General features: G+C 46.5%; 1 protein-coding gene across 1 annotated transcript in view; it reads left to right on the forward strand.

The window, feature by feature from the left end:
- Window positions 1-24951, forward strand: part of LOC143119423 (serine/threonine-protein kinase 3-like) — a 92264-nt gene that overhangs the window by 42778 nt on the left and 24535 nt on the right. Inside the window, exons 9-10 of the mRNA XM_076280921.1 lie at window positions 7237-7462; window positions 13739-13914. Of these exons, the coding sequence (XP_076137036.1) occupies window positions 7237-7462; window positions 13739-13914 (402 nt within the window). The remainder of the gene's footprint in view (window positions 1-7236; window positions 7463-13738; window positions 13915-24951) is intronic.

Raw genomic sequence — 24951 nt, forward strand, 5'->3', positions numbered from 1 at the left:
TTTCCGTGCTGAAGTCCAGTTTGTGTATCACGCACCAGAGCTCCTGAGGCAACATTTTGAGCAAGTTTGCTGAGCAATGTTCCTGAGTTCCTGAGATTCTGGCACATTCCTATTCATATTGGGCAACAATCTTCTGATTTGAATTACCAGTAGGCAAATTGCCATGATCATCAAATCAGAACACATGGAATTGGTTCTGTGGATGTCCAGCAACATTGATGAAAAATTTACAATTTAGAGTACTATTCCTTGTTTTAAACTATCCTTACAGCAAAGAGCTAATATCATATTTTTGTATTATTATAAAATGTACCTGTTCTCATTAATTATGTTAGCCTGGGAATATCTATATGATATTTCAGCAAATTTGGGATTTGCTCCGTCTGGCCAAGAGACCATTGAAGCCCATTTCCAATGTCCCGGGCGTGCAAATACAATTGCTTATCCGGCATGGGTGTGTATTTCTTTGGAATTGAGTAAATTGCTACACTTCTGAAACGATTTGGTAAGAGTATAATGCACCGATTTAAGTTTAATTTCACTGCTAGTTACACCCCTGCTGTAAGTCAATGAACCTTTTCCAGACCCACTCTCAATTACTAGTGAAAAAGTCTGTGTGCTAACCAGGCTATAATTATGTAGGAATAAACTCTGTCAAATAAATAACGTTTATAAGTGTTTATTAACTGATGCATGGTACGAGTCAGCGTGCCCTCAGTGTGTTTCATTGCAAAGTGTCCTGAAGGCAAGAGGCCTGCTCACTGCAGGAATGTCCTGCATGAATGCCCTCACAGATATTCACATATGACTTTTTTTGTCAAGAGCAGATGTTAATACATTTACACCTTGTTCCAGTCTTGCGATTGAATGCCTGATCATTTCTCTCGGCTGAATTGTGTCAAAAATTGTTTTAAAAACCATGAAAATTTAAACTACAGATTTTACATTTTCTAAAACATTGTTGTTTTCACCTTTCGATACCTTAACACCTGATACCTTTCACAGCAGCCTGAGAAGCTTGCACACTGAGCACACCAGCCTTGTGCTGGAGTTGAGCTTGTTGCATGGTTTCACACAGTGTTTTGACTTGTGGAATAGATACACTGGGGAGCAATTACCTGGCCTCCTTGACCTCTGGTCCGCAGACACTTGACCCTCGGGCAATGGCACTGGACTGCCAGTTGTCATCACCTGCCGAGGTGTCTATGGGGTATGGTGTGGCGGGAGTCAGCTGTGTTGAAATGGGCTCTGCTGGCTTCAGAGTGTGTTCCTCGCGCCCTGCGGAGGTCTGTGGCCGTACCAGGTTACACGCCAGCCGTTGCATTTGGAGTGCTGTGAATAGGCCATTGTTTGGCTCCTTGGAACAATGTCGTCCACACTTAAGCTCTGCTGGTAAGCTGACATTTACATCATGTTTGATACACATCAGTGCAGTACCTGCAGCTAGAAACCCAATAGCCAGGCATGAGATTGCAATCTGTAGGCACTTAATGGCCTGGTCCCATGTCACCAAGCTATGTTTGTGTGCCTCCAAGTGTGTGTGTGTGTGTGTGTGTGTGTGTGTGTGTGTGTGTGTGTGTGTGTGACTCTAGAAGTCTGTTGAAGGTGTAAAACTGAAAGGTGTGTTTTCAATAAGGTTTTCAGAGGTGTGTGTGTGTGTGTGTGTGTGTGTGTGTGTGTGTGTGTGTGTTTGCATGTTCGTATTCAGAGCCCAGGTTAATGTGATTCCAGCAGAGCTCCAGGGCTTTATAAACCCCAGTCTCCTGTCTGACTCCCTGCACCAGTGGCTGTGACAGGGCCAGACCGAGACTAACCCCCTCAGTCTCTCCCCCTCTCTGGGCCAGAGGCCATCAGCTACCCTTATTCAAATAACCCAAGGAAACAGTTCTTTACAATGAATATACCTTTAAAGTTCTTTACAATGAATATACCTTTAAAGTTCTTTACAATGAATATACCTTTAAAGTTCTTTACAATGAATATACCTTTAAAGTTCTTTACAATGAATATACCTTTAAAGTTGTAGACTGTATGGATGTGTATGTAGTTTCTGCCACTCCTGTCAGTGTGTATTCCATCCACACATGGCTCCTTTAAACAATTAAAAATAATATGTTCTATTTATATAGCGCCTTTCTCAAACTCAAGGTCGCTGTATAATGACTTTGATAGTGTGACTGACCCTTTGCCTAATTCAATGGTAGTCGACACTTAAGACAGACACGGCGATTATCTAGCATTCTGCGTCGGAAATAGTGCCCTGTCTGGGACAAGCATTGCAATTTCTCACCTCCTAATTAAACAGCCGATTAATCAGGGGGGGGGAAAGACACGAGGGCACTGCACGTCACGTGCGTCATTGCCTGCCGTCACTTATCTTGTAATCTGCATGCGAGAGGGAAACAGGCTGCCAGTGGCAAGTGACATTTTGGAGGTGACAGATAATCAACAAGCTCGAATGGAAGGGGTAACGGAGCCCTAGTTTGGGCCCCATACATGGTTTAGGTTAGCAAAGCTCTGATGTCCTGGCCATACAGCAGCCTGTTGGGTTTCACCTCAGCAATGTAAAGCACAGCACCCCTCCTCCTCCACCACCTTCTGCTGCAGTGTGGCCAGTGTGTCTCCTGCAATCAGTGCATGCCAGTGGGGACAGGCCAATCAAGTCCCGGCCTCCTCAAGGTGCATATGGAGCGGCGGCGTGTTTCAGGAGATGGGAAAGAGGAAAACCATGAATGTTTGGGGGATTCGGGGGGCTGGGGGGGGGGGGGGGGGAGTGAGTTCCTGAAGGAGGAGGGGGTGGCTACCCTGGAAGTGGCTTTCACAAACCAAAGCATCCTCTGGAAATGGCCAATTAGGGACAATATGGAGCTGGTTTCCTCTTTTGCCAGTTCGAATCGCTGCCCAGGCGTCCTAATGCGATAGGATCGGTGAGGAGGATGCGTGGACGTAGTTTGGACTGTTCTAGCATGAAATGTTTCCTTTTTAAACCTCTGGAAGGGAAAAAGGGGGGGTTGGGGGAACCTGAAAGCATAATCACAGAGCAGTGTTGCTGGGCCTAATTGAATTCGTATCCCAGCAGGGCCATCGCTAGATTGCACAGAACAGTAGATTGTTTGTGTGGAGAAACCCTAACTGCTGCCTCCTCCACCTATGTCTGTACGGTGGAGCTGCAAGGCTCTGAGGCAGTTTCCCTCTCAGGGCTTCGCCTCCCAGTAACCGTGTAACAGGCTGAAACTGACCCCGGTCCAACCTCCGCACCCCCCCCCCCCACACACACACACACACACACACACTCACACACCCACACACACACCCCTGTGGTTCAGAGTGAGGAAACACTGGAAGAGTTCTACAGAATTGACCGGTAAACTCTGCACCAACCCAGTGCCTCCCAAATGCTGGACAGACTCGGGGCATGTTTGAGGCATTACTCATAGGCCGGCAGAGGCCAGGAGAATTTACGTCACGTCTGTAGCTCTTGCGTCGCAGTCCCGGCTGTCTTTCATGTCCACTCTTCCCTGGAAGAGAGGAGGAAGTGGACCATAAGTGATAGTAGTAGTGTGGGGGTGACTGACTAGCTGCAGTGAATTAGTGGTGTGGGAGGTTGTCTGAGCTATGTGGTCGATGGTGGAGGGAACAGCAACATGTTCTGTTTCCCGGCATAACTGTGTGCAGCTGGGAGTGTTTCACTGGCCATACTCCTCTGTCTGTCGCTTCCTCCCCTACACCCCCTCTCTTGCACAATTTTCTCTGTCAGTCTCTCAGTGGCCTGTATCATCGCCTCTCTCTCTCTTTCTCTCTCTCTCTCGCTCTCTCTCCGTCTTTTTGACAGTATCTCTCTCGCAGCAGTCGTCTCTTTCTGTCTCAGCTCCCCTCTCTAATTAAGGCTCTTGCACCTTTCCCTCTCTTTTTACTCTATCACTTTATTCCTCTTTCCTTTAATCTCTCTCTCTATCTCTCTTTCCTTTAATCTCTCTCTCTATCTCCCACTGTCTCTCCACACACACCCCAGACCCCAGAGCCCTAGACCCCCAGACCGGGTGGTTGCTGCTGCTGTTGGGGTCGATGAGCCGCATCTCCTCCTCCTGTTTCTCTTTCCCTCACATGGAGGATGAGGGGATTTAACTGGGCCACGTCTAGGGGGGGGGAGGGGTTAGGGTGGTGGCCATGGACGACAGAGGCCATTTAGCACCCCCTCAAGGTCACGCCACGCCACACAACACCCATGCCAGTGCTGGGGAGTCTACTCCACCTGTGATCTAATGCAAAGCCCCATTTTAACACTGATATCTCATATATACAGTATGTTGCCATGGCAGCATAGACCTGCCCTGTGCGTACACACACACACACACACACACACACACACACACACACACACACACACACACACACACACACACACACACAGACACACACACACACACACACACACACACACACACTGATCGCACTGGAGGGGTTCATTTGTGAAATGTCAACAATCAGCCGCGCGTCTCCTCTGTCACGGCCGCTGTGTGTGTTGGCACGATGGCTGTCGTCTCGTTGTCACTCGTCCATGTCCTCTTCTGTTTAAACTGAGCCACCACCAGCACCACGCTCTCCTGTTTCTTCCCTTCCCTACGTCTGTCTGTCTCTCTCTTTCACTCCATCTATCTTGCCCTTTTTATCATTCCTTCACACTTTTTTATCTCACTCTTTTTCCCATTTTCCTCTCCATCTAGTTGTGTTTGAAGTCTCATCCAAGCTTTTCAAATACTTTTCCCCTAAACACGCGCACACACACACACACACACACACACACACACACAGTCACATGCACTCGCACGCATACATATGCCCCTCTTCCTCCTCCTGGCATGGCAGACACATTTCGTGCCCAGCCCAAGATGGATTGCCCGGTCTCCTTCAGAGGACATCTTGATTAGGCGGCGGCCCCTGCTCGGGGGCAGACATTTGCACTAATGCGCCCAACTATCATCCATCCATTCATCCATCCATCCATTCATCCATCCATCCATCCATCTATCACCCATCTCCACTGGCGCTTAACGTTGGGGGGTGACGCCAGTGTCTGAGTGCGCCAGGCATGCTGGGCGTGGGCTTTGGCACAGTGGCTTGCCACATTAAAGCCAGTGTGTGTGTGTGTGTGTGGTCTTGTGTGTGTGTGTGTGTGTGTGTGTGTGTGTGTGTGTGTGTGTGTGAGAGAGAGAGAGAGAGAGAGAGAGAGAGACCAAAAAGGCCGCTAATCAATCAGCAGCCACTTTCTCTCCAGTGTACACTTCTCATTAGGAAAATGTGTGGAGGGAAGCACAGAGGAGAAATGGAGGTCGTTAGAGAGAGATCAGAAGACAGTCTTCAAAACTCAGAGAAAGAGAATGAGGGATAGAAGAGGAGAACGGGAGAGAGGGGAAGAGAGAGAGAGAGAGAGAGAGAGAGAGAGAGAGAGAGAGAGAGAGAGAGGGAGCGGGGAAGGGCATGTGAAGGTCAGAAGGGGATTCCTGAACAATAATTTTTGAGGCAGACATGAGATTGATGTCATGGACACATGGGCAAGCAGTCAGCGTCAGTGTGAAGCTGGCCACAACACAGCCGCCCCTTCTCTCTCTCTCTCTCTCTCTCTCTCTCTCTTTCTCTCTGTCTCTCTCTCTCTCTCTCTGTCTCTGTGTGTGTGTGAAGATGTCATGTACAGGGCAGAGCTGCGACTCATTGAGTGCAGCGATTCAGGCATCTCCCTGGAGAGCTCACAACCAACCACAGACCCAGACAAACACGTACACACAAACATACTCATAGACACAAAATGCACACACAGACGCATGTACGGTCAGACAGTCAGACTCAGACACACACACACACACACACACACACACACACACAGACACACACACACACACAAACAGACGGGAACATTTGAGGGATATTATTTCATGAACTAAAAGTGTTATGGAAGACCTCATCCCCCTGTCCCCACTTGGCTGTCTCCGAAAGACAGGGAATCATGGAAAAGCGTTGAGGCAATGTTTGCACAGACCGACGACTCAGGGAGCATGTCCTCTCCTCGGCTGCTCCAAACACACTCTCCCGCCCTGTGTGTGTGTGTGTGTGTGTGTGTGTGTGTGTGTGTGTGTGTGTGTGTGTGTGTGTGTGTGTGTGTGTGTGTGTGTGTGTGCTATCCTGACCGCAGGCACTTCTCACCGTGACCGCGTCTGAGAGCAGAAACAGAGAAACAGACTTCAGGGTGTTTTTTAAAACCCAATTGCCACTCACTGTTGGGAACAAAAGCTGTTGGGTCACACTTTATGTTCAGTGGCAGGGTAACTGTAATAACATGACTACACACACACACACACAGATGGTGTTCTAGGGGAGTGTGACAATATGCTGTTCAACATGTACTTGGAATGTTTATGTTTATGGAATGTTAAAATTATTCTCTTATTTATTTGCTTTTATTGTATTTATCTTAAAGGTGCAGTCAGCGATTGCTCGGAAAGTCACGTTTGTTTATGTTTACATACCAGAGAGGTAGCTCACTCCTACCTTTAGCACTCCTAGAGAAACTCCACACAGGGTTTGGGGGGCAGGCTGCCCTCACATTGTTTGTGTCTAGTTTTCAGAGCCTGGGTTACCCACAGAGCCCGCTTTTATGTACAGTGTACTCACGGAATGGGCCGCTAACAGATTGTGAGGAAATGATTGTGGAATGTGAAAAAAAAAATGTATGGGTTTGAAATAGCTGACTGCGCCTTTAATTGATACATGTGTGCCAGTGTGTATGGTTATGTGTAGCAGTAGAGGCTAACGTTGCAACTTTAATGTACTCCTTAGATTTGTTTATAAATGGCATCTATATTTGGTCTGGCAAATGTAAATATGCACAGAAAGCATAACATAAAACCCTCCATATGGAAACTCCAGTGATTTTACCTCCATGAACCATCCGTACGTCTTTTATGTCCTTGAAGGTACATTGCTGTGCAAAAGATTTAAACAATGATGTAAAGTGATTTTCATTTCAAATTGATAATATGAATACAGTAGCTTTTACTTATTAATTACTAGTGACATACAGTGTACTAAACCTAAATCTGGCACACTAATTCAGACGCTAGATAAGAATGCATTAAGATAAATTCCTAAAACCTTTGCACAGGACTGTATGTCCTGTAGACAGGTATGACAGCCCTCCTCTCCTCCTCTCCTCCTCTCCTCCTCTGTGTTTGGTCTTCTCAGGAGGAGGAGGTGGAGGTGGATGCCCACACCATGGTGAAGACGGGCCTGGACAGCAGTAGCAGCAGTAGCACCGTGCGGACCTCACCGGCGGTTTCGACGGGCACGGCCAGTGAAGGGGGACGGACGGTGATGGAACATGGTGACGCCACGCTGGAGTCCAACCTGGGCACCATGGTGATCAACAGCGACGAGGATGAGGGGGGAGACGAAAATGGCACCACGAGGAGTAAGTGAGACATACGCACACACACACACACATGCATGCACGCACGTACGCACACACACACACACACACACACACACACACACACACACACGCACACACACACACGCACACACACACACACACACACACGCATGCACGCACACCCGCACACACACACACACATGCATGCACGCACGTACGCACACACACACACACACACACACACACACACACACACACACACACACACACACACACACACACCCGCATGCATGCACGTACGCACACACACACACACACACACGCATGCACGCACGTACGCACACACACACACACACACACACCCGCATGCATGCACGTACGCACACACACACACACACACACACACACACACACACACTCATCTAATCACCATGACATTCACTGTGACATTTGGAACATAAGAAGGCTTTTTGGTTGTATGAAGATATGTATATATTATATTGCATTATATAGTATTAGACAACTCAGTATTAGACAACTCTGGGAGATCACCCTGTATAAGTAGATTTTTATTGATGTCCATTCTGTTGTTTACAGAGTGCTTTCTCACCTGAGGCCTGTAGGTGGCACTCTAGTTGGCCTCCTGTCTTTTAAAACAGCAGCCAAACACCTCAGTGAGGTTTTAGGACAGGATCACAGCCGCTGGTCTCTTATCATGGCCAGTGGTTCACAGGAGGTTCAACATGACGGGGATGAATTCGGAAGATAAAAAAGATTCATGTATCCATTTTATTGTATAGCAGCCTATAAGGGTTTTTTCCAGCTGGATGTTTTGCACTGAGCATTAATGAGAGTCTCCCTGCATTGCTGGTTGTTTGTAAGGTAATATATGAAATACTAATGAAACAATTTTTGTTTGTCAGTGGTATAGATTTTCACAAACCCTAAACTTGTTCCTTGTATTTAAATGTGTTATGTTAATGTCCCTATTTCAATTAAATATCAAGTAAACTGGGCACAAGCTGGTTTTATTCTATGTTCCACTAGGTGGCAGTGTTGCGTTTTGTTTCCCCCTCATGCCCACCTTGGTATGTCTTCATTCCCTTGGGAGTGCCCATTGAGATTAGCTTTGATGTGCTCAAGTGCTTTGCGTTGGCACACAGACAGTGCATCTCCGACATCTGAGCGAGGGCTGCATTAACTTTAATTACTGTATTAGCCATTTTAATCTCAACATGGACTCTGACGATGGAGACCCTTCTTTATAATCCTCTCCCCCCATTTCCATCTGTGATGGATGCAGACAGACTAACTCAAAAAGTAATATGATTATGCCATAGCTAATACAGGAATATTTTAAACACAATCAGTGCTAATTGACTGGCGTCCCCTTATAACGTGTTCAGATGATTGCCTGTTCTGATTTCTGTCACTGCAGTTAATGACTTTCAAGGCTTTGTGTCCTGTTTCCTCTTCCTGTTCCTGCACTTTGTTTACATTTAATTTTATTCTCACATCACAAGCTGATGCATTCAATCGAAAGCTGTTCTCTCTTAAACAAACCTGCCTATTTCTGTAGTTGTTTGTTCCCTTTGTGACTATATTTATGGAGTGTTAAAATTATTCAGCCATAGGAAGCCATAGGAACATGTGTTTTCAGTCATCCTGACAAATGATTGTTTCTCAGACATTGACACAGACACAAATCTGTTGCTGGTATGTGGCACAGCTCTCTCTCGTTGTGCAGTGGTGAACTTTGTAGGCAGTGTGTGAGGCTTAAGACTAGACAGTGCGTAATTATACATTGGTCTGAATTCAGCAGAACCAGACTAATCATTTTGTCAAACCAGATAATTCACTATTGTCCCCAGATGGATTTAAGCAATGCTAAGAAATTCACGTCACATAATCCTCCCAAAATATCCAGTGCTTGTGAATAGGACAAAAATGAACAACTACCATCATGATGAACAATTACCACTTCAGCTCATACATCTTAAACACATTACCACCAGTCTTGGAGCCTCTACCCCTGACCTACAACTGCCCCCTCACCCCCCTCTTTACGTGGTAAATGGACCGGTCCTGAACATCTGTAGCACACATGCTGGTTGATTCCACTGTGCACCTGGGGTTGAGGAGGGGGGTGGCTCATTGGTCCTCAGTTTTAGCCTTCACTGGCCAGCCGGGCCCGTAAAGGAGCGCAGCGTAGCGCTGAAGTCTCAGACCGGGCCGGTCAGGCGATTACCACCCATTCTGTTTACAACTGCGACTTTCACACACTGGACAAAGGTGATGCACAAAGCCGGGCTTTTCATTTCATTGGGATTGGAGGTTTGGGGGATTTTCATTGCAGATGAAAATCACAGAGATATGTGTGTGTGTGTGCATGTGTGAAGGTCTGCCAGTGTGCACATCTGTAACTGACAGCACTGTCTCTGGGCTATTGTTAGAGTGAATTGTTTATAAGGCAAGCAAACCACACCAAACCACACATATGTTGACAAATACAGATGCAGAGTCCAGCAAACACAGACGAACCTCCGCAGATGTTTATCGTCCTCTCACCCCTTGGTCTACAAAGGCTGAGAGGAAAGACGGCAGACACCAGTTTCTAGTGCATCACAGCTATGCCATTCAAATGGAAAGGGTTGTGCTGCTGTGTGTTTGGTTTAAAGCCACAGTCGGTACTGTAAAAATAACCCAAAATGCAAATGTAAATAAATAATGAAATGTAAAATGAGACATATTTTGAAACCCTTTCACCCTTGGAGGACCTCTCTCTCGGTTAAAGTGCTTTAGTATGGGGGTGGTTAAGGTGAGTCTTGCACAGGTCTGACTCGTGAGCATCGGAGACGGTGAAATGAGGCTGGCAGCGATGCCAAGCACGGGAAAATATACGATTTTCTGGTCCCGGGGAGAGCGAGCAGAGCCAAAGCGGCACATCTTACGTTCCAGAGGAGATGCGGCCTCCGGCTGTAAGGAACGCTGCCACTATTACCCAGCAACCCCCCCCCCCCCCCCAAACACACTCACACCCCCCACACACCCCCTCTGAGTTGGCACTGCATCAGCTCCGCATCCAGCTACAGCCTGGCACAGCTCCACAGCATGGGCATATGGGGTTGTCATCACCAGCCTAGATGGGCACCGCACCTCTTTCCAGCCCTTTCTAAACTTGGACAGTCATTTTTTCTCACAAATGCATACTGTGTGACCAGAGTGTGTACACAAGGGCGTACACTGTGTCACATGTAATTTTTTGTTCCAAGACCGTCAGACACACAACTTTTGGTCTGTCACTGCAAATGCAATAATTAGGGATAGGAAATTATGTTTCTTTTTTTGTTTTTCTGTCTTTTCTTCTGTACCTCATCTCACTTGCTTCTTTTTCCTCTTTTCCCACTTTTTCCTCTTTTTTTCTTGCTCTTTCACTCTCTACCTCTGGCCTGTCCTCCATTGTCCACACCTGTACGTGGGTCTTTCTTCCTCTTCTTCCTCTCCTTCTTCCTTTCTTCAGATGAGTTGAAACCCAGTCTCTCTCTCTCTCTCTTACTCTTAAAAGACAATGAAGGACAGATCTGTTACTTTTGAAATCCCTATGTTATGGATGTGTATAGAGCAGAGAGGGAGATGGCCATGTTGAAAGACAGATCAATCATGCCAGGCCAACCAGGCGTGTACTTTCATCCCAGCGCCATATGCCATGTTGCATTGTGGGAAGACTCTGTAAGATGTGACCCCAGGGAGGAGAGTGTGAAACAGGCTGTGCAAGAAATGTGTCAGTTTTTTTCAGCGAGGGCGTAGAAAATGGAGGGACACAGGTGATAATGGGTGATTCATTTTGGAATGCTGCTCTGTGTTTCTGCTGAGTGAGCACAGGCAGTGGCGAGCTGCTCGCTGTGAGATGTAGAGACGCATCATGTCCTGACTGAGAGGGAGATTTCATAATTTATACTGGGACGGAACGGAAGCCATCTTAGTTCACATTCTAAACATGTAGGCTTTCTTATCTGGGCGTTGTGAGTGTGTATGTGTCCAGTTTAGTAATGACAGGCGGCCCTTGATTTTTTCTCTCTGAGGAGAGTAAGCCAGTTAAATTGACCATCGCCCTCGTTCCCTGGAGAAAACTTGCATCACTGGAACAAAACGTGCCAGCCTCTGTCTGTCAGTCTGTCTGTGTGTGTGTGTGTCTGTGTGCTTGCCTGCCTTCCTGTCTGTCTGTCAGTCTGTCTGTGTGTGTGTCTGTGGACCATCGCCCCTTGCCCCCTGGAGAAAGCTTGCTTGACTGGAACAAAAGGTGCCAGCCTCTATGTCTGTCTGTCAGTCTGTCTGTGTGTGTGCCTGTGTGCTTGCCTGCCTTCCTGTCTGTCTGGGTTAGAGTCTAAGACGTAAAAGGGCGACCCAAAAGAAGTGGTGACTGTCTGTCCACTACACCCCCGTGGCCAGTGAAATCCATTCTGACGTTTCTGTGTCGAGGATGTAAGACGTGGGTGGCTGTGTTCCCTCTGAAACGCACGGGAGTGGCTCACAGAAGCAGACGAGCCCATTGGGGCTTTCCTGAGCCTCCTATTCCTTTCCCCCAATAACTTGGCTCCCTGATTGAGACTTGTGCTCATGTAAGAGGACTGGGTGAGCCATAGAGCCAGATCGTGCCCCAGACAGCCTCGGAGTATTTAGGCCCCAGCTGAGCACTGCTGTGGGAAATTGGACAAATTGGACAAATGTTCCCCGGCCCATCTGAACATGTACTTATGAACTAGTTGGAAGACATTGAGGGTGCTGGGTGTCTTATGGCCCTCTGAGCTCTGAGAAATACAAAATTCTCTTTAGGGTGGTTACCTTGGTTACGATTGATTGTGGAGCTGCTCTGGCCCAGTTCCAGCCCAGCGCTGGCACATATGTGGCCCGAGGCCAGTACAGACCTGTTTCAGTATACAACTGCATGGATGAGGTTTGCCCACTGACTCGTCTTTTTTTTCTAAGTATCTCCGCAAAGTTGGTTATGTTTTCGTTCGTGGTTTGTTTATTAGTTTGCCTGTCTGTCTGACAGCAGGATTACACAAAAACGACCTGTCAGATTTTCATGAAATTGGTGAAGGGGCCTAGCAGGGGCCCATTAAATCTGCAGCGGATCCGGATAACGGGGTGCATCCGCAAATGGGATATTGGTGTGAAGAGCTACGTAGGCTGTCTTTGTAGACTGGGAAGTTTTACAACAGAGAACATCATTATCAAGATAAAAACAGATTTTTTTTTTATTTGTCTCATTTATTGGCAAACAATGAAGGATGTTTTCTAGTTTAACTGGAATTCTTTGTCTCTCTCCTAATGAGGGGAAAGGTCTTTACAGTCCTACTCCATGATATGGATCATACTAAAATCTGAATGAAAAATGTGAGCTCTACTTCCTTCTGATTGTTTTTTTTTTCAATCAAGAACATGTTTTCCTTGTTTCACTCATTTTAAGAACTTAGCTTTCCTTTTTTCTGTATTCTCTTGTGGAGTTCACACTGGAACTTATATTTCACCCACCCTCTCTCTTCAACTCACCTAACTTTACCACACACATGTGTACACACACACACACACACAGGTGCACACATAAACACGTGCTATATCTTTTTTCTCACACATACACCTACATACATGTACTCTCACTTGCTCTCCCACCCTCTAACACACACACACACACACACAGGCTGTGGGCGGTTAGAGCTGTGTGTGTACCTATACACACACACACACACACACACACACACACACACACACACAGGCTGTGGGCGGTCAGAGCTGTGTGTGTACCTACCTATAAGTGGGCAGTAGTGTGTGGGATTGTGTGTGGGCTGCTGGACTCAGTCAACCGTCTGTGTGAAGAGCTTCCACCAGGGATAATATTCTCCAGGCACACTCACACACACACACATACACACACACACCACTCTCATAACTCTTAACTCATCTGTCAAGGTCAAGCAAACTTTGTCCTGCCGAAATGCATGTTCTCAAGATTCCATGCCATTTCCATCCAATCATTTGTGATGCTTGGAAATGTAGTGGGTGTATATTCATTTTAGCTACTGTTGGTTTTTAGAATGATCTTAAATGTGTGTGTGTGTCTGTGTGTGTGTAAGTGTGTTAGAGAGAGATATATAGAGAGAGAGTGAGTGACACAGAAAGAGATGCTTATATAAATAATGTATTTAGTCACTGAAATTGTGAAGAGGTTAGTTGACATGGTAACACTCACAATGATTCAGTAGGTTGGGGAGAAGTTTAAGCGCTTATTATTTTTTCTCTCTCTCACACACACAGGAAACATCACTTCCCAGCATTCCTTGCGGCCCTCGTTCATGGACTACTTCGACAAACAGGAGTCAAAGGTCAAGGCCCAGGACAAGAACACCCAGGTCAAGCGGGAGTCGTACCTCATCACTGGCATCATCTTCCCGGACAACTGGAAAGTGCCCCAGGATGGCAACTTTGAGTTTGTGAGTACTTACCCATGTCTCAAGGCCACCAGCAGATTTTTCCATCAGGCTAGATAGATACTTTATTCATCCCGAGGGAAATTGTAGTCATCCAGTAGCTTATACACAGCTTAAACACAACAAACACATATATCTCACATACATAAAATTCACTCACAGAAATAAATATGAATAAATAAAAATGAAAGTGATTACAAAGGTCTGGTATGGACTGACCATGTGAGGCATTGACCATGACAAGGTGCTATGGTAGAGTGTGTGCAATGGTGGTAGTGCAAAAGTGAACAGTGCAGGGATTGAACAGTGCAATAACTTTGCTTGTTATTAAATATTAACTATGACTATTAAAAGACAAGAATGTAAACATAATAGAATTGCTGGACAAACAAGAAAAATAATATATTTTTAAAACAATAAAAATTAAACAGAATAGACAAACACAACAAGTACAATACAAAAAGAATAGATATGTATATTCACAATTCTTATTCTCTTAATTATTTTATGTTTTGATTTATAAGTAGCAATCTTTATACCAGCTTTGTATAACCCCTGGCAAACATGATTTAATCACCGCTCTTGGAGGATGTTTATTCAGCTGTTTTATTTTTTAGAAAAAAGACAAATCACAAAAGTTCCTCAAAACTATTTTTCTGTAATAGATGACAGTTTTAGCTTTGTGAAGCACAGCTTAAGAAATTAGCAAAAATGTAGTAATTTAAGGCAATTTAGACATCTTCCAAGAGTGATGATTCCATCATTTCTGCCTGAGGTTGTATATATTGTAGTGCTGGGTAGTTGGGGTGGGGGTTAGCAGTGTGTGTAGTCACACTGTGGACAGTGCTATCTCTGAGGCCTCTGGTGTTTCTCCCACTTTAGCCATCTCTCTCTTTCCCTCCCTTTCTTTTTTCACCCTGTCTTTCCCTTCCTCTCTCATCTCCCTATCTTTTTTGCTCTTCGCCTCAGGTCACTCCTTGTCTATCCATCTCTATCATCAACAGATACATTGAGCCTGTAATGCCTTCAAAAGTACAGCCAAGTAAAAGAGCAAGTCTAGAACTCTGTTCTGTGCTACCCAGAGGCTAAGGTTAAATAGGTTTCTGAGGAGCCTGCTGTGGTGCCAGTCCAGATGGACGAAGCCTTTGGGTCAGGACTGGCACCAGGCTGGGGAACCAGTGCCAGATCCATTTTAGTCTGGGAGAGATTACACAGCATACAGAGCAGCTGTAGAGCTCTATGAACATCCTACAGAATCACAGAATCTCATCAACAACATGGAATAGAATAGTAAAGAGTGGCATTCTCTTAATGAGTTAAAAATAAATCAAATGAGTGTTCTACTCACTGTGTCTCTGATTAAATTGGAAATGGAACAACAAAGCGTTTAGCCATTTTAAAGACACTCAGTCTATCTCCACTCAAAGCATGATGGGATGCATGTGATTTGAGGAGCTTGTTTGATCATTTGTGATTGTCTTTGGTTTACATTTCACACACACACACACGCACACACACACACACACACGCACACACACACACACACACACACACTGAACAAACGCTTGCATATCAAAGCAGCAGTAGCAGACCAGTGATAAAAGGCAGCTGCACATCAGTCCACCAGAAGCCAGTCGTTTGTGTTCATCGATGCAAGGGGAGTCTGGGGAGCACGTGCGTGGTGGCCATCTTTCCTCCCACGACCTGAGACGCCAATGCGTGAAGGATCAGCACTAATCTGAGAAAGATCCCTCTCAGAGCCATGCGTCCGACAGGGGCCTGAGCAGCGCTTCTGAAGGACACTCAGAAGCCTGGTCCAGTCACTGGGGGGGGGCTGCTGAGTGTGAAATAGACAACGACAAACTTCAGAGAGAGAAAGAGAGAGATGGAGGGAGACAGAGGGAAAGAGAGAGAGAGAGGGGGGGGACGGTGGGAGAGAGAGGGAAACAGAGTTCAAACTTCTGCAAGCTGCAACTGCAAGCACATACTGCATTAGATTATCCAAATCCTCATGATGAATTAGAATTTCCAATAAAGACATATCAACCTATCAAGTCCTTTTTCGAGAGAGAAAGAGAAGACGGGAAGAGAGGAGGGGAAGATGGATGGACAGAGAACTTGGTGAGAGAGTGAGAGAATGACAGAAAGAAATGTGAGAGAAGGAGAAAGAATCCATGAGAGACTAACTGGAGGCTGTCAGCTTTTGGCTGTCCAGAGATGTGGTGTAACACAGGAGCCTGACCACACCCCAGGCTCCTCACGACACCAATCCACAGAGACCTGTGCTGCCATGGGAAGGCCTGGCCTTTTAAACAGGCCTCATTTCATATAGGAAGTGCTACCAAAATAGAACCAAAATAGAACCAAACACCCTCTTCACTGATGTCTGAAAGGTGCCACGGCTGATTTCCGAAAGAGCTAAATTTGATTTACTGGTGCTTCAAAGTGGTGTCCCAGTTTCGAAATTAGACCAAGCATATCCTAAAATATTTTTCTTGGTTTTTATAGCATTTTTATAAGACAAGGCTTCATTTTTGGGTTCCTTTCAAAGACCTCAATCCCAGGTGTGCCTTGTGCGTGTGTGTGTGTGTAATATAGAGCCTTCTTGGATTGCTTCTCCGTAAAGCAGACACCTCCACTTTGTTCTAACCAAATTGGTGAAATGAGAAACTGTCAGCTCCGGTTAGCACGGCTGCCACCACGCCCGGCGCTGTCTGGCCTGAGCTGGGCAGCCTTGGCTCTCTGAGCTCCCCCGGCTATTAAATTAGCCTGAAGTGGGGCGGCCGGGGAACTCACTCCTCTCCGCTGTGGGGGAGCGGAGGCCAGTAATTGGTGCATATCCGAGGAACGCGCATCGCACCGGGACCTAGCTGCGGTCCGTCATCTGAAAAGACCCCCCCCCCCCCCCAACCTTCCCTTCCACCCCCCCCCTCAACACACCCCTTCTCTTGCAGACACTGCCTTCCTCCCTCCTCCTCCTCCAAAAACAATCTCTTCATTATCCCTGGGCCTGCTGTCAAGTGCTGGCTCTCTCTCGGCTTCTGCCCACTCTCCAATCATCCATTCCTCTCCTCTCCTCTCCTCTCGTCCCCGTGCCTAATTATCAGTGCTATCATGGGTGCTGAGGACTGGAGAGGGGCCGGTAAGGAGGAAGGGAGGCTGTCAAGTAGCGAGCGCAGAGAGAGAGGAGGGTGAAGTGGGGGCGGGAGAGGTGAAGAGAGAGACTGCATCTTGCATGTTATCTGCATCTTGCAACATGCATGTTAAATCTATATTATAATGTGCACTCCATATAGTCTCAAACTTGAAGCTTTGGCAGGAGACTTCATTCATTCATGCCAATAAAGCATCATTTGACTTGTTTTGATTCGAGAGACAGACAGAGAGAAAAAGAGAGAGAGAGAGAGAGAGAGAGAGAGAGAGAGAGAGAGAGAGAGGGATTTACTGAGAACCCAAGGAAAGAAAAGAGTAAGAGAGACAGAAAGAATACAGCGTTATATAGCAAGTGCAGTGATGGACTACAGTGATGAGACAGAATGGGAACAAAAATATCAGCAATGTGCCATGCTGCTTCTGAGCCCTTGACAGAGTGTCACCATAATGAACAGATGCCATATGGCCAGACAGATGGAGAATGCCTGTCAGTCAGCCTGCCTCACTCACAACACAAACTCAAAAATGCAACCTGGTTAGAACTCCTCCAAGTCTGCCAGCCAACACCAAATGACGGCGTGTAATAAAGAGTGCCTCTTGCACTGTTATCACCTAGCATTGGGCACGGCGTGACGTGCTAATTATCAGTAAGCTAAACCGTGTGTAGCACCTGCAAAGAGCTGATAACGGACGACATGCTTGTGTACTAACCACAAGCCTAACTGTCACTCTGGCCAGAGATGTGTAATTATAGTCTGGCAGTTACACTAGACTACTGTTTTATGACGTTTACCCACTCCAGGAGTTGCAGTGGCTTTTAAGTACCAGCCTCTTTTACACACACACACACACACACACACACACACCACACTTTCACACACACACACACACACACACACACACACACACACACACACACACACACACACACACACACCACATACAGTACTGTGATGGCTCTGCTTTACTTGAGTTGTGATTCTCACGCATCACGTGTGCTGCCATAGTTACTAAGAGCTGACCTGCTGATGTTTGCATTGCACCTAAGGGGGCTGAGCAAATGGCCTCTGTTGCCTCTCTCTCTCTCTCTCTCTCTCTGTCTTCTCTCTCTCTGCCCCCACCCTCCCTCTCTCTCCCTCTCTCTCTCTCTCTGTCTTCTCTCTCTCTGCCCCCACCCTCCCTCTCTCTCCCTCTCTCTCCCTCTCTCTTCCTCTCCCCCCTCCTCTCTCTCTCCCTCTGTGAGATAGCTGAGAGGTGTGTTGCTGCATCACTGTTTGCAGAGGAGTTGTGGAGCCATGCTATTGACTCACCTTCATAAAGCCTGCCATTATCGTCCGAGAGTGGCACTCCCATTCTGACCCTTGTGCTTAGGATGGACGGGGACACACACACACACACACACACACACACACACACACACACACACACACACACACACACACACACACCTTAGAAGCTGTGAAGAGATGATCAGAGGGGAGTTGCTTTGTTGTTGAGACAGTAATTGTAGATGAAATGATGTGTGTGTTGTGTTATGTTTGGGTCTATCCTAGTCTGTGCTATGGTGGAAGGTGTCATCTGAAGCAGTGCCTTTATAGTGTGTGTTGGACTTGTTCTGTTGCCTTAACTTCATGCTGTGTAGTGTATATGAACACCCCATCTCGGATCAAAAAGGTCTTTTCATGTTCTAGCCAGAAAATGTGTCATCAGGAGTTGATTCTTTTTGCACAATTTCTATTTGCTGTAAGCCTCACAGGAGTTCAGAGATTTAAGGAGTTCTGGTCATGGTGTGTGTGTGTGTGTGTGTGTGTGTGTGTGTGTGTGTGTGTGTGTGTGTGTGTGTGTGTGTGTGTGTGTGTGTGTGTGTGTGTGTGTGTGTGTGTGTGTGTGTGTGTGTGTGTGTGTGTGTGTGTGTGTGTGTGTGTGTGTGTGTGTGTGTGTGTGTGTGTGTGTGTGTGTGTGTGTGTGTGTGTGTGTGTGTGTGTGTGTGTGTGTGTGTGTGTGTGTGTGTGTGTGTGTGTGTGTGTGTGTGTGTGTGTGTGTGTGTGTGTGTGTGTGTGTGTGTGTGCCTGTGTGTGTGAAGTGGACCTTACTGCCCGTCCGAATGAATAAAATCCACTCTCAATCAAACTTGACCTTCATCCAAACACTATTTGCCTTTACGAATCCATGAAGGGCCTTGACTCCGTCCTTTCTCTCAGAAAAGGTCAGAATTAAAATGCTACTGTTTTTTAATCCACATGCCTCTTTAATATTCCCTACCATATTCAGGGAGGATTCCAGCCTCCATGCTGTCATTTCACATTATTTTGTCTCTCTTGACACGGTGCACATTAGTGCTGTGCCACCACATACTCGTTGACACAATGTTGTAATTTAGTTTCTTTGCAGTTGCTCATAGTTGTCTGGTCTAAGGTGTTTCTTGTGGTGTAGTGTCTGCCTGGATGTGTGGATATTCATTATTGATGAGCATGTTGACCTTTCCCTAATGGCCTGGCGTTGATGTTTCCTCCCTATGCTCAGTCTTCACAAGTCGGTTTTCTCTGCAGTTTGAGGCATAAATGGTGACTTGAGCAGAGTGACATGTTTGTACCTCTGGCTGAATTCGCCTTACAGAGCCTGTGTGTGTGTGTGTGTGTGTGTCTGTGTCTGTGTCTGTGTAGTGTTTCCTTGTGCATGAATACAACATGAATCTGCCATGGCTCGGCGCCTGCCGGAGTTGGATCAAACGGCTAATAATTCAGGTGGGAAAGGAGTGCGGAGCAGGCCAACGCAGATGCACGCAGGCTGATAAATGCCAAATCAAAAGGCGTTTGATTCCAGCACTTCGCCTGCAGTGGCTTGGGATGCACGCGGGCGTGTTTGGCCCAATTACCAGAATATGCACAGAACTGGCTCTCCACTTAAGCGGAATGAATCTGGCGATGTGTGGCAGGGATTGATGATGGCAGAGTGAGGGTGCGTGAGTGTGTGTGTGTGTGCGTGAGTGTGTGTGTGTGTGTGTGTGTGTGTGCATGACGGTGTGTGAGTGCAAGCATGTTTCTTATCTCTGCCTTCTCCTGTCTGCTGCGCTGCTGCTGCCGTACCGACGGTAAGAAAGCCCGGCCGTGCAAGCAATGGAAATAAAAGCGGCGGTTTCCTAGGGAACAGCAGTGCACATTGTCATGAGTCTTCTCCCAGTGGGTATTGTGCAAGTGAATCTGTGCCACTCTAGTCACAATGCGTACCCACATTCTGATAACACTCCCTGATTTGTCCTTTTGACAAAATCCTGCATTGAAATATCAGCATGAATATGGGTGTGTGGGTTTGGCTTTATGGGGGGGGGGGAATGCCGCTGCTGACATGTGCAGGAGATAGTGGGTCAGAGCCAAGGATCTCTGGGTATCACCATATTAATGGGATGTCAGAAATCACTAAGCACTGAAGGGCAGAGAAGTCAATAAGCCAAGAAAAGACTTCAGGTAGGGCAGAGGGCTGTGTGCGCTGCTGTCGCAGTTTTTTTTTTGTCTTTCACCTTGTAAAAAATGGATCCTTTGGGGACCCGCGCGGGCACACACCTGCGGCATCTCAATTCTGAGGGAGACCTAATCAAAATGGCTGCGCTGGAGGAGGAAGGCATGTATAGACCCTTTCAAGAGAGTTCCATTATCAGCATCATAGTTGGGGTCACCACTGTAAGAAAACGCTCAGAAATGATGTATATATATGTAGCCTATATATAGCCTCGGAAACATATAGACTTCGAGCTATATCATCACTTAAAGGAGCTTGTGTGGACAAATAGGGTGAAGAGTTAAATGGCAATGATGTTATTACATACTCGTTGATCTGACTCCATTTGATTAATAATTTGTATCACCAATCAATTACCAAGTAACTAGTCTCTCAGCTATGGAGGAGAATGGCATGGCACACTACGAGAATTGAAGATATACTATTGGTAGGCAAATGAACAATTTAATAGGCATTAAGTCTTAAAGGTAAATGTAACCAATATCACTTCAGTTGAATGTACAAGTAAACTCACATGGTCTACTGTAACAAAGTAGCAAATGGTAATAAAGGAAACTTAACCAATTCACAGAGGTAAACTTGACAAGTTAGAGATAACTGATACACGAGATAAAACAATACAAACCCAGAGATAGGAAAGGGGGAGAGAGAAAGAGGGAGAGAGAGAAAGGGGGAAAAGAGAGAGACCCAGAGAAGAGGTCCAAGATGGAAAAGAAGAGAAGATGGGAAAAGAAGCCCCAAGATGGGAAAGAAGACAGAAGCAGAGAAGAGCAGAGCAGAGCAGAGAAGAGAAACCCAGGAGGACCAGAGCCTCCACTTTTATCATTCACTTGGGCCACCCCCGACTCATCAGAGCCTTTGTTGTCTGAGGTGGATGGGTGTGGCCCAGGTGGATATCATAACTTTATGCTACAGTTTAATTCTTAATCTACAACTATGCACAGATACATTCAATTGTACCAAAACCATAATCAGACTGTTGCCCACATTACAAGTATTAATTCAAGACCAAACATGAATGTATTATTCACAACACATATTTACAGAGCAATACTGTATGATAATGAGGTTGGCCTATCTCACCACAAGACATCAAGTAGGCCCAGGACTGAGTTATCTGTCAGTAGAGGGGCCAGAATAAGGACCAAATGGTCACTTTATGCATGAGCGGGTGTTGGGGATCTTTGGCCATGGCCAGCTAAGACAATACAGATCAAACGCAGGCATCCACACATGTAAATTGAATGCAAAAAGGCATTCTTTAGAAATGCATAAGGTTTGGGCAAAAGACGGGCCTTACAGTTGGCCCCACAAGACTTCCTTTTTAACATTCCATATTCTTAATGTATCTTAATGCAGAGGAAGTAGATTGGGGCCCAAATAGAATGTTCAAGCATTGTTTTTGTTTACCTTGTTGAAAGGGTCTATAAGTATAAGTATAAGTATATATACTCTTTTGATCCCGTGAGGGAAATTTGGTCTCTGCATTTATCCCAATCCGTGAATTAGTGAAACACTAGCAGGCGCTCGGGGAGCACTGAGGGGTTAGGTGCCTTGCTCAAGGGCACTTCAGCCGTGCCTACTGGTTGGGGTTCGAACTGGCAACCCTCCGGTTACAGGTCCGAAGTGCTAACCAGTAGGCCACGGCTGCCCATGTGATGAGGACATGCTGCGGGCGTCTGAGATGGGTGAGAATGAGAGATGAGGAAGCATTCTGGCTACCCGAGGAAGAGGAGGGAGCGTGAGGAAACGCCGTGGGTACCTCCAGGGCCATGCCTTCCTGCCGCCCCTCCACAAAAGCTCAGTCGCTCAGACAGACACACACACAGAGGCCAGCGTTTTTCGCCCCAGCTTTTAATGGCTTATTGATCCAGGGGGCTCATCAAGGTGTTGTTTGAGGCAGCTAATTCTGTTTTCTTTGTCTTGTCTTGCCTGGTGTCTGCCCGGTGGGGCTGGTGAGCCAAAAGGTAAGTGAATCAGATCCGCCTCTGATCCGCTGCTGGACCCTGGCCAGTGGAGGGCCCCGTCCAAATCAGAGCTGTTCCCCAGGCATCTCCTATCTGGGTAGATCTGAATGCTGCAGTGCTCTGGCTTTAACAAGGCCACAGGTCATTAGAACCTGTCGTATGAGCGTTCCTGCTCATCATTATTCTGATGTTCTGTGTAAATCATTAAATGGAGGTTAATTATCCAATGGGGGCCGATGGGAGCAGGGAGTTTGTGCAGTTGAGTGCGTTCAGGTTTGTGCACCAAATGAAGCCTTACATTCAGCCTACTCTAACTCTGTGGACGAGACCTTTTGGGTCTTGGCGCCACAGATGACCCCACTCTCCCGCCTCAGGGCCTCTCAGGGGACGCAGTCGGGAATGTCTGCCTTGCTTACGCTCACTTCACCCCCACCTGAGTGTCCACTCACTGCAAGATGAGTTGTGGAAAGTCACATTCATGCAGGCACATAGTGTGTTAACAATGAATGATTTATGTGAGGGTGAGAGACAGGGGACCGTCGCATGACTCCAAATGGTGGTCCCTGAGTGATGCAGGATTTCAGACTGGCTGGTCTGAGGTCTGTGTGAGGTGAAGTCGTCTGTCACTGTGTGAACCGCCGGATGCTCTGCGCTCGAGCGGTCACTCTTACTACTTAACGAGTGAGGCAGAAGCAAGGGTCAGCTCATCGCAGACTGCGTGTTAAACTCGAGGCGTCTCGAGGCGTTTAGTGTGTTGGACAGGCAAGCGGTCACAATCTGCGATGAAGTACATGCTGTCATCTCTCTAGCGTGCTGATGTGTGCATCTGTTTTGGTGTGTGTGTCTCCGCTCGAGTATGTTTATACAGTATGTGTACATGGGCTTCTGGTTTCATGTGTGGTATGTGTGGGGTGTTTGGGTTTATTTGTGGTATGTGTGGGGTGTTTGGGTTTATTTGTGGTATGTGTGGGGTATTTGGGTTTATTTGTGGTATGTGTGGGGTATTTGGGTTTATGTGTGGTATGTGTGGGGTATTTGATTTTTATGTGTGGTATGTGTGGGGTATTTGATTTGTATGTGTGGCATATTTGATTTGTATGTGTGGCATGTGTGGGGTTTTGATTTTATGTGTGGTATGTGTGGGGTATTTGGGCTTTATTTGTTTCTGTGCATGTGTCTGTGGGTGTATCTGTCTTTCTCTATAGACCATGTAGGTATGTATGTGTGCATGTGAATGCTTGTGTGTCTATTTATCTGTGTGAATGTGTGTCTATATGGTCTGCCTGTGTGTATATCTGTCTGTCTGTGCATTTCTCTGTCTCAGCAGCAGGCAGCAGGAAGGCACTATGAAGGCAGGGCTTGCTACAATATGTCGTGTGATGTGGTGAAGTAATTGAAGGCAATCCTGAGCAGCGGCTTGTCTGCATGTTAAAGAGCTTGGCCCTGATGAAACCGACAGGTCTCTCACTGGAGCGCGCTCAGTCCATTAGCAACGGTCATGTGACCTGAGACAGCTGCACCTCAGAGGAGGACAGAGGAGAGGTGTGGGGAGAGGGGGTGTGAGGAGCGGAGATGTGTTTTAATGGTGCCAGTACTTGTGTGGACTGAGTGAAGGATTCTGTGATGTGTGTTTGGTGTCCTGAAGGGTCCTGCAAGATCCTGCTTGGCATGGTCATCAGCCCAGTATTGGGAGCGTTTTGTCACAGTGAAAATGTGTATTTTCAAGACATCATCATCCACTGGACTGGACAGTTGGTCTCCGATTAAACAAAAGCAGTCATGTGACTGCAATCCTGCATCTGAGTCCGGATCATCATAGAGGAGGGCGAGAGTCGTTTTTTTTTTATCAAAATGTGTAGCAGATGTTGTTGATGTGCTTTTCTCATGCAATACATGTGCAGCCCATCAGGGGATGGGCAGGTATCCGAGATGGAGAGAGCTGTAGCGTGGGAGAGAGGCACAGAAACACAGAGAACGCTCTGCTGCTCCCAGACTGCTGTGTGGACGTTTAAGCTAGACAGACAGGCCAGGTGTGGGCGGTTACCTCTGCTTCCTCCAAATCCAGTCAGAATGGCAGGGAGTGGATAGAGGGCAACAGCATGTCTGAGTTAAATAGGTAAAACCCACATCTGCTGGACTTCAATCAAAGAGTAAACCCAATATGTTTTAAGCATAAAGCAGCTGATGTTATATCCTGTTTAGTAAATAATCATGCAAAATGTGCAAACAAAATGTATTAAACGATAAAAAAAAATTCTGATTCCATTCAAAATAAAGGCAAAAGTCATTAGTGATAATAAACTAAATCAATTGATATTATTTACTAAAAGATGTATCTACCTGTTTGTCTGCCTATCTTATCTCTTCAGCCATGAGTCTGCTTGTCTATCTTTCTGTGTGTGTG

The sequence above is a fragment of the Alosa pseudoharengus genome, unplaced genomic scaffold (assembly GCF_046254945.1).
Source record: "Alosa pseudoharengus isolate Yale_2024_CS ecotype anadromous, Long Island Sound unplaced genomic scaffold, YU_APseudo_1.1 YU_APseudo_1.1_scf_12, whole genome shotgun sequence".
Classification (NCBI taxonomy): Eukaryota; Metazoa; Chordata; class Actinopteri; order Clupeiformes; family Clupeidae; genus Alosa; species Alosa pseudoharengus.